Source organism: Trichoplusia ni, chromosome 8, assembly GCF_003590095.1.
Source record: "Trichoplusia ni isolate ovarian cell line Hi5 chromosome 8, tn1, whole genome shotgun sequence".
Lineage (NCBI taxonomy): Eukaryota > Metazoa > Arthropoda > Insecta > Lepidoptera > Noctuidae > Trichoplusia > Trichoplusia ni.
In genome coordinates this window covers 5193696-5207598 of record NC_039485.1, presented here as the reverse complement: position 1 = coordinate 5207598, position 13903 = coordinate 5193696, and the positions used below count along the sequence as shown (strand labels likewise).

General features: G+C 34.8%; 1 protein-coding gene across 1 annotated transcript; it reads left to right on the top strand.

Annotated features, from left to right (window-relative positions):
- Window positions 1-5106: 5106 nt before the first annotated feature.
- Window positions 5107-7289, top strand: LOC113496761 (the record flags this gene model as incomplete). The annotated part of the gene is made up of 4 exons (XM_026876083.1): window positions 5107-5115; window positions 5289-5546; window positions 5658-5928; window positions 7150-7289. Coding segments are annotated over exons 1-4 (678 nt in total), but the record flags the coding sequence as incomplete, so codon positions are not given.
- Between the last annotated feature and the right edge of the window lie 6614 nt (window positions 7290-13903).

Below are 13903 nucleotides of genomic sequence, written 5' to 3'. Positions count from 1 at the left end.
GTTCGCGATTTCCCGATTTAAAATGGTAATAGACATCGGTTTTATAGGATTCTCACTCGAATTAAATCTGTTTCGATTAACTTCAACGCGTCCTTTTATCTTAACGAGATTAGTTCGAATAGTGCTTTTAGACGCCACAATTTTTTACTTGACCGAAGTGTTACGACTTTCAAAACCAAAAACAGTTCTCGAACTGGCACGTACCGTATATATCAGTATAAACTCTCAAAACAACTCTAAAATCTAATTTTTCACATCACGAAACAAAGTGCGGAAGTGAGATAACAATTAAAGTTAGGCAATAAATCCAGCAGTTTCGACGTCTGTACGCGACCGCATATAACAAGCTATAGTATTGATACAATATTGGTAGAGCCATTCCAAACACTTTCTGTTTCATCATGCTAAAACAATGTTAACGTACTTATCATCATGAAAATAAGGTTGAATTTCCTTTGGCGGTAGGCTATTTAATAGCAGCAGTAAGTATGTTCAGTTTGAGTTTTGACAAATATCTGCAGGTGACGGGTGTGCGGTTTCCCGCCACGGATGCGTTTGACATATTGCTTTGATAGCGGGTTCTGTACATACTGGTGACGGCGTCATAAATTATAGACATTTCTATAAAGATAGAGGTCAGCTATTTGTAAAAGGGGCCGAGTTTTGTGTAGACAGGCAAATTTGGAGAGGAACCTTTTTGGACAACGGTAAAACTGGATGTGAAGAAAGTGTAATTTTACAGGGTAATGCGTATAAAATCTTGAGTATTCTTTTATATAAACAATACAGATAAAAAAATATCTTTAAATAAAGGAAGGTGTAATTACAAGTATTTAACTATAGCAGTTAATATAAAGCATAATTATGAACACTGATTTATTATTTATGGTGCTTTCTTAGAATTTAGTGTCACATTACCAGGATTAGATATACTAACTCAAGGGTCCGTATCTCCAGTCTCCGTCAATTAAGACCATCATTAACATTAATAATCCAATTACTGAAATGAGTGAAGCAAAAAATTCCTCCCTTTATTTCCTCTGACAACCGCCTCGTCGAAATTTATTTTTTATTAGATTTCGCAGAAGTAGGCGAAACAAGAGTCTTGTTGCTAAAGCTCCTTTGTAGGTCTTTATCCGTCTGACCGTCTGTCTTTCCGTCTCTTGCCAGGCGAGAATCTCTCTCGAATCTCATGAGCCGTGATAGCTAGACAATAGATTTTATCTCTCTCTATGCCTATAGTCGCTTTTGGCCGGTTTTTCTCAGTAATCTATTGAGAACTAAAATGCGTCAAAATACGTTCTTAAGCTGATTTTTCAATTTAGAGGAAATAATTCAAGTACCAAATATTTTGCGAATATATTTTCCAGCTGTTTCATTTTTCTAAATTAAAAAGAGTTAAACCTCTTAGCTGATTAAAAACTTGGACAAAACGTTTTATAAATTACTTATATTAAGAAACTTGTTAAACTTTAAACATTCAAACTTGGTCTTAACATAATTGGAATAAGACCGTCTTGATAAATGGATATTTTTATTCAGAAAAAGCTACGTCAGTTTTAATTAATGAACGAAAAACTAGCCAGTATTATAAATTTTTAAACTTCTCTTTACAAAATTGCGCTACGAAGTTTCTGTGAAAAAGGTTTTAATTTTGAATCCAAGCCTTATATAAACTTCCTATAATGCTGGCTGATTCTGAAAATTCTTCTTACATAGTTAACTTATCTTAAATTTATCATATTTACCTTCGTATATATCTAATAGTTTCTGTAACTACTTATACATGATACCGTTTCAAACTAAATACGACCAACAAAACGAATAGTCAATATGTTTCTTACACAATATTATCTCACAAAACAGTAAGGAAAAAGTAATAAATAATTTGTCACGGTCATAGCCCCATGCGGGTCAACGTGTGATACAGGTCGGAAATGATTGGATTAGAGCAATGATCAAATTAGGAATTTCTTCTATTTTCCGGCTCGTATATTAGGGACATTGGAGAGTGGTGGCGGAATAATCTCGAATGACACTATTAATTACGGTGGCGTAATATATTCGAGTTCGACTCGACGATTAAAGACTCCGGTTATGTCCGAAACTAGACGGGCAATCTAGATAAAACTAGTTACTAATAAAGTATATTTTTATTTAAAGGACTCCCGCAGTAAGATTTTACAAACATACAAATCACATGCACAAAGACACCCACCATTTATATTTATACATACAGAGTATGTAGGTTCTCGCAATACGATGTCATTTAATATGCCTCAACTTGCGTTTCACACTATAATTAAAAATAAACTAAAATAAAGTTTTTTGTAGTAAATCATCTAAAATGTACTTTTAATTACATAACTTAAGGTTTAACTTTTAAGTGATCTAAATAACGTCGTATAAGAAAGTTTAACAAATTCTAGGCACAATGACATACATAATCAAGTCTCTAATATACAATAACAATTAATGAAACCTTTCTAATAACCAAGCACTATATTCTAATAACCTCTACTCAAAGAAACCTAATCATAAAATATATCAAACATCTCATACAAATACATAACAGAGAAGACACATAAAACCGCCACCGAAAATATTATCTAAGTCAAAACTGACTCCTAAACGCATAAAATAAATACCTCATCGATGAATAGTATATAAATGGGTAAAAGCTATAATTAATTCAAGGTAGCGTGTCTAAGGCCTACTTCGTCCTACTAGGTTCCTCGAAGCAAACCACCAATTTTTAAAACTAGTAGCAGTAGTAGTTATGGGAAAGAGATGCCGCTCTACACAGTATATAACGCTGTCACACTTTAACAACTGCAATAATATTACTTTAGGATATGTTTGTGGGCCTCCTGTACCCTCAATTTTAGTACCAAGTAATATATGGGCCGTAAACCACACTTATCACAACGCACACATTTGCGTTCATAAAATCTGTAGGTACTACTACACTGATAAGTTGAAGTTATGTTCAGGTAAGTTATGTAAGACGTTGAGCTAATATTTGTTGTTTTACCGTTTTATTAAGTTTTATAAGCTCCCTAAATTTGATTAAGAGGTCGCTTGTTCGATGGAAGCAGCAAAAAGAACTTATTACATGGAGGAAATTTTATAAGTTCTGTGTAAGATTCTAAGGCAAATTTAGCCAGGCAAATTATAGCTATAAAATAAATCTATCATTTTGAAATTGAGTGTTAAATGTGTATAGTAATAAATTGTTTATTCAATTCGAAACTTATATTAGACCTATTTCCGTTAAAGGGCAATAGACTGACCTCTCATTACACGATGTTTCTCAGTTTGAAAATGTGGGTGTGTTTATATGTATCTAGCTTTACAGGACAAAAAGGTTACAAGGCATTTCAATATAAATTCACTTATTATATTCAATGCCAAGAAAATATCATCCAATAAACACACGAACTTCTAAAGAGACCAATTTGCTCGTGTCTGCAAAACAACTCAGGCGCTTTAGGGATAAAATTACCAATAAATAGCCAACAGCGAACGATACAAAAGTAGGTAAAATATACGTGAAACGTCAGAAAATGTTAAGAAGATAATAAACTTCTATTATAAAGAGCGTCTTCGACTAATTTACGATACGGTCCAAGCCCACCCCAACTAATCCATACTTATTAAGGATAATGGGGAACCAATGAACAACTTTTCGTCCTTTATCTGTGGCCATAAATATCGGGTATCACGCGTCGCCGGTAGCAAAGGTGTCGAAAGTGCAATTTAATGGTTCTTTTATTACGTATCGTGTAATAATTTTAACGTAAGTCATAGCAAAATGTTTGAGTTAGTTACTTTGTTCGACATACTTAGGTTACGTTAGTTTATCTTTAGGATTTTAGGTTTTTAGCCTCATACATGAGAACGTTGTTAAGCTTCCAGGTCGTGAGAAAATAATAATAAATACTTGAAAAATAAGTGAAACGAGTGCTTACATTTCTTATGTATGGCGGAAGATTGTTATAAAGTTTACCACGTTCAAAAGTGATTTTTCTATTTCCATAGTTAGTTCTCGCAACTCACTAACGTGACTCCAAGTAAAATAAATGACTAAATAACATTACAGCGTCAGGTAGCGTATCCTTAATATGTTCAACTTCTTGGGTTCACTACAGTGGGTTTACAACCTGCCGGATTTTATCACGGTATAATTTATAGTTTCTCGCGATTGTGTTGGTGTCTCTTTATTATCTAGAAACTCGATGGCCTTAAAACGTTATTACCATAATAATTAAACTACGTTTATGATCATTCAGGCCAATCCTTAACACTTAGTAATGATAAAGTAATTTTGCTCCAATTATCTTAGTCGTTTTTGCTTCATAATAGTTATTTTACGCTTATTTTGTTAGGGTTCCTTGCCCTGCAAGGATATTACAGAGACTTCGTGGTCCGTCCGTTTGTCTATCCGTACTTCCGTCACCAGGCTGTACGTATCTCAAGAACCGTAATCCCATGACCAAGAAAACTTTTTGTATCCGATATTTAAAAAATAAAATAATTCATTTTTAAGTTAGCGTTAGCGTAAAAATAAATCGCAATTAATGAAAACTTCTTTCGTGTCGGTAAGTCACGTGATTTTGATCTTTCAACCTCATACATTTATGGCCGATTCCAATAACGTATCCTCAGTAACCGATATCTTGTTATGAACGATAAATAGTAGACTTCTATCTATCCTTATTTTGCGTTCCACAAGTGACGATAACGTCTATCGAGACATCGACATCTGTAGATAAGCTCAACTATCCAGCCCTCCCAAACGTTTTGTTACTACAAAAGCTACAAAAAAAAGCAACGTCGAAACAAATATTATTTCATATAACTTTTCTATAAAACAATACAAATTGATCGAATTTAAGCATTGGATATATCTTTATGCTAAAATAATTTTTTCTTCATAGTTATGTTTCATTGTCATTATTTTATCAAACAAATATTTGGCGCATAAAACGGAAGTACGAAACGTAGTCAAGTGTCAATTTAACTATTCAAGTTTGAAGTTTCAAATTTTCAACCGTCAACGCTACCGCTCCTATTGTTGTGATATCAAGTTTTTTTTACATTATAATGAGCACTGTAAGTATTACCAGACATTATTATATACGTGCCTATACAAGTGACGGAGGCTTTTTAGTAAATTACCCACGAAATTATCTTGCAAACTAAATAAACCTCGGAACAATATTTTTTTGTCTTTCTTTACATATAATTAGGATCAACACTGTATTTAATATTTGTTTGGTTTTCAGACAAAAGATGTACCTTTAGCTAAAGATGAGGTGGCCTTGCTAATTGACCTTATTGAAGCTAATAAGGTGATTACAAGCAAGGCTACAAACGCTGCCAATAATCAGCTTAAAGAAGCTGCCTGGACTAAAATTACAGGAGCATTCAATGCATCTGTATCAAGTTACCCGCGAAGAACAGAGCAACTTAAATTGAAATGGGAGAATTTAAAAAAAACTGCTCGTAAAAGATCTACCAAAATTAGGATGAACCAAATTAAGGTAGTCATTTCGTCCTTACTCTTGTGTATTTTTATATACATAGATGACATCTAGGTATATAAAAATGAATCAACACATTGTGTTAATAATATAATGTATCTACACTTGCAGACAGGTGGTGGCAAGCCAGAATACATTCCACCAGATGATGCACTGGACAGAGTGGCATCCATTTTAGGTGCAACATGTGAGGGTTACACTGTATCATTTGGAGGAGATGCTGAGGTGACGGTAGATTCCGAGGTGACGGTAGATTCCGAGGTTTTGAATGATGGTGGTGTCGAAAATGAGATTGAATCATCAGGGAATATCCAACAGCTGGTTGTGACAAGTCCGAAACCAAAGAAATTCTTTTTTAAATCTCCCAGTGGCAACAATATTAGTATGTATCTACTGTCAGCAATTGTTCGCAATTGTATATGATAAAACACAAACATATTTAACTGCTAAGTACTCATAGATTAATATATCGACAAAATATAGTTATTAATAATTATTTAAAATAAGTGTTTGCATGCTATGTATAGGTCAAATGTTTGTTACTAATATTTTATATAAGACCTTAAATACCCAACTATTTGATGCAATATTGCATTTGGGTAATTCACATTTATATGGATGTGTAATCTAAACAGTTTTTAGTACATTTGGGATGGTCTGGAAAAACTAATTTACATTATTGCAATAAAACCAATTTTTTAAGTAATAATTATATTTGAAATGAAACTACTTTTACGGATTTTATCGCGGTTTAATTTTAGATTTTAGTTCCCGACGTTTCGAAACCTTTGCAGGTATCATGGTCACGGGCAGACTGAGATGGCGTTCGTCTTGACAGGAGATGTTGCTCGTTCTACCTTCATATTTTAATTAATTATTTGTGGTCCGACCTACGCAGTATGAGCTCACTGTGTCTTGATGTCTTGCAGCGCTGCTCTTGGGTTTGGCCTTGAGTTTATTTATTATTGGATCCCAAGTAGGTGATATCTTCCAGCCATCTTCTCTATTGAAATTAGGGTGTTTTTTAATCTCAATAGCCTCGCGAAACATCCTAGGTAGGAATTTGGATTCTTTAGCGAGGATCTGTGGTTGGTCAAATCTAATATAATGGCTGGAACCTTCAGCATGTTCGGCGACTGCAGACTTCGTTGAGCGGCGGTGTTTCACGTCAGCTATGTGTTCTTTAACGCGGGTCCCTATGCTTCGTTTGGTTTGACCGATGTAAGAGAGGCCGCAGTCATGTCAATCTAATTTCAATAGAGAAGATGGCTGGAAGATATCACCTACTTGGGATCCAATAATAAATAAACTCAAGGCCAAACCCAAGAGCAGCGCTGCAAGACATCAAGACACAGTGAGCTCATACTGCGTAGGTCGGACCACAAATAATTAATTAAAATATGAAGGTAGAACGAGCAACATCTCCTGTCAAGACGAACGCCATCTCAGTCTGCCCGTGACCATGATACCTGCAAAGGTTTCGAAACGTCGGGAACTAAAATCTAAAATTAAACCGCGATAAAATCCGTAAAAGTAGTTTCATTTCAATGTCTAATATTCGCGTAAACCTAAGAAACCACTAAATAATTATATTTATTTTCAGATAAAGAAAAACGTAGGCTACTGGATGATGACATAAGGACTCGAGCTGCACGAAATCAAGCTATTGCTGATTATTATATTACTAAAAAGAAGAAATTAGAATTAGAAATAGAACACATGGAATTAACAAATAAAAAGTTAAAATTAGACTTGGAGCAAAATAAAGAAGTATTAAAATAAAGTTTTGTTTTTCTTTATTGAATGAACTTACAATTACACTTCAATTCACAGTTATTCACTCAAATCAAATCTGGAACAAATAAAATATACCTAACATTAATCATGTATGTGTCATCATGCATGCAGTTATTGAAATGAAAGACATGGGATCACAAATAACTTACTCTCCAAAGTAATTGTTTATCAAGTCTTGTCGCTCATCAATATTATTGTCACTAGGTTCATGTAACACCATATTAACAAAGGATATATTTCTGAAAAAATAAATTACTAACAGCAGTTTTGTTTAAGCGAAATCTATACGTGAATTCGCTACTGTTTAATTCGTTCATATGGTTTACGCGGGTCTTGTTATTTTTATGGGATTCTTCTTCAAAATCACTGTCCCAATCAGATAATTCCATTAACATGGATAAATCACTTTCACTAGACTCGGACATACTAGAAACACTGCACTTCTACGAATGTATTTGAAAGATAGTTTACGATATATTTTTGCATATCCCTGCAATTCGACGGATTGACAAATTTGGTTATCTCTTGTATTGACATCACTGACAGATAGCTATCAAAAGGATATTGGAACGCATAATGTTGCAATTTCATAGAAATATCTATCTGCGTTAAGAGATAGACCCTCCCAACGATAGATAGCGTATGGCGGTTAGTTGTCATACCCATCAGTATTATATTGGAACATCAAAACCGATGATAGATAGAATTTTCTATCTTTAGTAGGCCAAAACTGGTGATAGATAAGTTATTGGAATCGGCCGTTAATCGACACCTATCAACATTAACGACTGTCGCAATATCACTTGATTTGAAAGGCTACTTCTTCAGTAAATTCGGAAACGGAATTTCTTTTATTTTAGGTTAGTAGAAAAGCAAACAATTCCCCTTTGCCTAATTCCAAAGCAATATACTATCATTAAGCAACTGTAGCCTAGCTTCCCGTTCATGTTGGGTTCGACTAAGATTACTTAGCATTACAGTGTTAGCCAATATCCCATAGGACCGTTAAGGCAATCTGTAGGCGAGGTCTATATTCGACCACCAATTCCAATCCACTTCGTCTTACTAGCTAAGTCCTGTTCATTTCACAAGGGAGATCGTTACGCCACTTACATAAAATATGTATCGGGTTCTCGGAATTTAATACTGGATTATTAGTCGTATTACTTTGATCTTAGTAAAAGCAAAATAACAAGCTGAGCGACAAATTCTTCGATGAGATCAATACGGCATTTTTCACATTAGATTCTTTGAGAGCTGAATTTAATTTTTTACGATACGATAGATTTTCTTTACGATAACGCGCATAGATAGCGCTTTGGGTAGTTCAGATTCACAAATCAGCAAGTCATAACGGGGGTCGATCAGGTAGTATTTTAGATATAACTTTCATAGAAAATAATGCAGAAAACATTCACAATAAACACATTAAAATTAGCTAACGTTAATCACGTTCATGTATCACTAATAACGCTGAACCACTATTCCCTCCCCAATTTACCCAAAACAACATAAGCGAAAACCATAGTGTCTCAAGAAAACAACGTCATAATACTCAGGATGAATATCCGACGATGTCTCACCGTATTCAAGAGTGATATGAGGCTGAGCCTCGACAAGGGTACACGAGACATATTGTCACTCCCCAGCCCCGGGAGGATTGGGAGTCTAATAGCGAAATAGTGTTGCCCCGAAGCCTGTCACTTATCATTTGCAACGCTAATGGAATACTTATAACAGGCTTATTATAGCGTTGTTTGGTGCCGTGAATATTTTAGGTTAAGTGCACTTTTCTAGGCATGAGGTTAAGGATATTTTGTTACTTGTTTGATATACTTGAAAATATTGCCCCTGACTGTTGCATCAAACTAAAAGTATTTTTTACCTCATGTTCGTCGCTTTTTACAATTAAATGATACATGAATACCACTCTCAATCGCATCATAATTTTTCTACATTAAACAGCTGAAAATTCGTTGTCATAAATAAAAGCAGTATGTAAATAAGCAATCATGACGTAACCTATTTCAGTGCGAAAACGATGCGTGCGGAAAAGTTTCCTCATAATGACAAGCGTGACAATGTCCGCTAGTAATTGTCAACAGCTAATTAATATCTTCCACAGGCAACACGGACGCATGGAGACCGCCAATTTGCGGCCACAGCACATAACGTTTTATTTGATACGAACAAGGGTTAGTATTTATTATTGTTTACGTAACGCGATGGCCTCCGGGCACAATTCCGTTGAAATATGGCCTGGTCACCCCCGTGCGACTGTGCGCAGGTGGGGCAACCACAGAAGGTCTCAATTTATTGCTAATTTTATTTGTATAGCGGTTCTGTATATTTTATTGTTTTGCGCCTAAATGTTTCGGACCTTCGGACTTGTAGCAATAAACCGCAAAAACACTTTCGCAAAAGTCCTTATAATCCGCTTTTATGGAAAATTCTGAGTATGGAATGTTTTGAGGTTTATCCAATTTTCTATCGTGCAAATGCAACACGACGAAGAAATTGGCTCTATATCGTTTAAAGTCCCATAAGACGCAGTCGTGGGTGGATAAAATATTACTCTACGCTGAAGAGCAGTCGTTAGCTATCTTAATATAAAACAAGAACGTCAGAATTTTGTTTATACATTTATATTTACGTGTGTTCATATTATTTTGAGCTTTTTGATGACAGATTCCGACTGTTTTGTTTTGACCTAGAAGATCTTCCTGCTTATTTCGACATGTGCATTGTGAGAATGAACAGTGTCATATTTTTGTGCTTTGGTATACTAATGTCAAATACTTATCGACATATCATACTCCAGTTTAAAATATTATCCCAAATTGAAGTACAATAGTCGATCAAGGAAGTAGCAAAAGCAGGAATCAGGTCAGCTCAATTTTAACCTTATACATTAATATACTAATATACATTCATGTCCAGCGGAACCATTCTCACAAATAGATTAACCGCATACAAAGCGCCAGTTCATACAAATCCTACATTATTAACATAACCAATAACCATCAAACCTAATGTTCCCAGATAACAGTCATGTCTTCACAAACATCCCCACATTATCCCAAGTAATTTGCAAAACAACTGGATTTTACCCCTCGTTTTCCTAAAAGCTGTCCGAAACAATTCACCTGAGTTTCGGAATACAACCAAAGAAACTATCGAATATTTTAACAAAGAGCAATTTTTCTTCGAGACTATTCGAATAAAATCCGTTATTGGAATTACGCTAGAGTGCTGTTAAAAGAACAATGTTCGTTTTCTGTTCTCTCTAATTAATTTTCCCGTGTCGCCTTTGTTTTTTGTCTCGCTCCAAGCTCTAAGCTTATTGTTACTATTAGGTAATTTATACACGGGCCTAATGAAAATGTATCTCTGCTATTTATCAAGCGAAGTGGCGGTAGACTTTGGGAATGTTATACCGATGGGAAAAGGTCTCATTTATGGTAACTGTTTCCAAGTTTCGCTGACAAAAGGAAAGTAGGATCCTTTTTCTTTTGCGAAGGATTTGGGTCATTGCTTATTTCTATTGGGAAAAGATTCAGGTGGAACTTACGTATTGTTCCCGGGATGAGTTGTTTTGGTAATGTGTGCTTGTTTTCGACCGGAAACTTTGTTCTCCTAATGTTTGAAGTAGAAAAGGCTGGAAATTGATGTGCCACATTTTAAATTGAATTTTATCCTCGATTCTCTTTATCCAGTTAAGACTTTCAGTGTCTACCTATTTTGCATTCGCTTTTAATACCATACAATTGTTTTCGCTGTTATGATGATATTTCATGACATCGTTAATAACAGGTAAACACAGGTGAAGCAGGAAATATTAGTGTAATAACATCCTCTGTGTGCATGCTTAAGCAAGGAGCATAAACACAAAAGCCACGCTTATATAAGACATTATTACGTCGAGTTTCTAAGAGAAGAGATGTTTGCAAGGATTATTACAAGTCTAGCAATAAAGGGGTCGACACGACACCTGGCAAATATTAAAAGGGGAAGAAATAAAGTGTTATGTTTGTCACTAAACGTGACCCACGTTTATGAATTTCTTTATAACCCCCCTTATGGTATAAAAAGAAAACAGCCACTGAATAAGTGAAACATTTTTCTTTTTTGATGTATTAGTATAATATCAACAGCAAGTCAGCTCTTGAATGTACCGAAACATATATTATGTGGCAACAACTAAGCAAGAATTTAAACTAGTCCTAATAGTAAGAATTATTTTACTGTGTATACAAAGGTTAGCTAAAAAAAACAAACCAGAACTTCATTTTAATTTATTTTTAAACATTGCATACTTAAATTCAAAAACAAAAGACGATGCAGATCTGAAAGAAAACAAACATTTCATAATTATTTCAATTTTGCTCTCAACCTTCGTTGCTGGCTTACATTTCTGTGTAAATTCAGTGAATCAACTCGCAGCAGCAAGGTGAGCGAGACAGTTACAGCTCACTTCCGAGACCTCGACTGCGGGATTAGATTGAAATTGAATGGTCTTCTAGAAAATGAGAAATGAAAAAGAAAAAAGCACGTACCTCGGTAATAACTCAGCAAGAGCTTTAAAGAACTATTTTGATTAAATGAAAGAGATAAAGAAAATACAAACTGGCAATTGGAATTTCTTAAGATTTATGACAAGAAAAAGGAACAGTAAGGACTTTTCCAGACGAATTTTTCGGATGTCTTTTTTTTAAAGGCTATGTCTTGCCGCAAGTATCAAAATTTAATATTTAGTTAATTATTCAGGTAAAATGCTGTATTGGCAGGAATATTGTGAAAATTAGAATTCAAAAACGAAGGTTCTCACACTATCAAAATTTTTCATTGTTTTCTCATTTACTTCGCCTCTTACCGTTTTTCGCTCAAAGCATACATTTTAAAACGTTCTTCTTAAAGTGCCTAAGCAGTAAATATCTTTTAACGACATTCCGAGTTTCATTGGCAAATAAAGCCTCCAGGTGAATAAGTAATCATTAGACTACGGCAGTGCAGAGCCCGTTTGCACGTTAAATTTAGGGATTTTAATGTAATAAATGACGATCCTATCGCTGCATTGTGCTCAATACCGCCGATTGGCTTTTGCATATAAATTCGGTTACAACTGTGGGGTCGGCGTACCAGTGCAATTGTTTCAGTAAATTCATTTGTTTTGTTTTAAAGCTGATATTGCTAGTTAAGTAGTAGTGCTATTATTATCGACTTACATTTTATTATTCTTAAGATGAAACATTGACAGTGCTATTTCAAAAGTTGCTTTGCAAAGTTGCATCAACGTCAACTGAGAGTCGATCTAAAGTATTCAAAGTCAAAACCCCGTAAATCATAGGATCAGGGTACTTGTTTCATACGCTCTCCATAGCACACCATAAACTGGAAATTGCCTTCCTAGTTGAATTCATCCGACGGAGACTGGGGCACCTACCCTAATAACATTGCAGTTTCCTGGAAAATTTTAGTGTTGCGCGGTCCAACGGGGCGGAATAAAGGCGGCAGCTCGTTTCCGTGTCTCAGACTCTACCACCATAACGGACGTCCCGAATTTTAAGATAACATTTTACTATACAATGCGCGCTTTGTTTACTCACCGGTAACTTTCATTATGTACAAAGAGTAATGGACTTGAAAACTTAATAATGTCTCTTTGTTTTTGTTGAGTATTTAGTAGCCGGATTAGAATACTCTTACCGTGATATAGGTGGACTTTATCCGACGCTCTAACAAAGCTGAGCTCGAAATTGGGGTACATAAACACACCTGGTTAATAAAGTTTTTTTGGAGATTACGAGTTTTAACTTATGAACTTAAATCTATGTACGTTTATGAAATTTGTTAAAATTATTTAGTTATAAGAGCGCTAATTTGGCCCAAAAACTGTTTTAGGGTTTGGCGATATCTTTTTCGTATAATTTGTGTTTTTGTGTAAATAAAATATATTTATTCAGCAAGGCCGTAAGCATCCAGAGCGAGATAGAGTTTATTATGATCTAAATAGGAAGTTCTAGAAACAAAATCCGATCGAAATAACCAATATTGACGAGTTACTGCAGGTCGACATATCCCACTTAATAAATAACCCTCAAATTAATGACACTAACCAAGCTACGTGTTCATAAACAAATGATGACGTCATAGTTCATGACGGCAAAGGTATGAGTTCAAGTGCCTAGCGGGGTGCCGGCGGCGACACAGGGACCCCGCAGTCGACATATTAACTATATTTCACTAACGAATTAATTATAATAAGCAGCTGGTTGGTTGGAACACTGGTGTAAATCAAAATTAAAAATATTATATATTTTTATGACGTTTCATTAGAACCTTTTTGTTAAGTTTTTTGAACTTCTCGTGCCAATTATACGTTCAATAGGTTTTATTACAGAGGTCAAAGGTTAGAGGTTTCTTAAAGGTTTTACAGTGTTAAACTATATATCTTTACAGGTACCTAGTTATATTTATTTTGACTTGACCCTTGTGCAAAATAAGCGTAATGAGCTTATATACTTTCAATTAAAAAAAAACCTTCCTCACTTAAAAATATT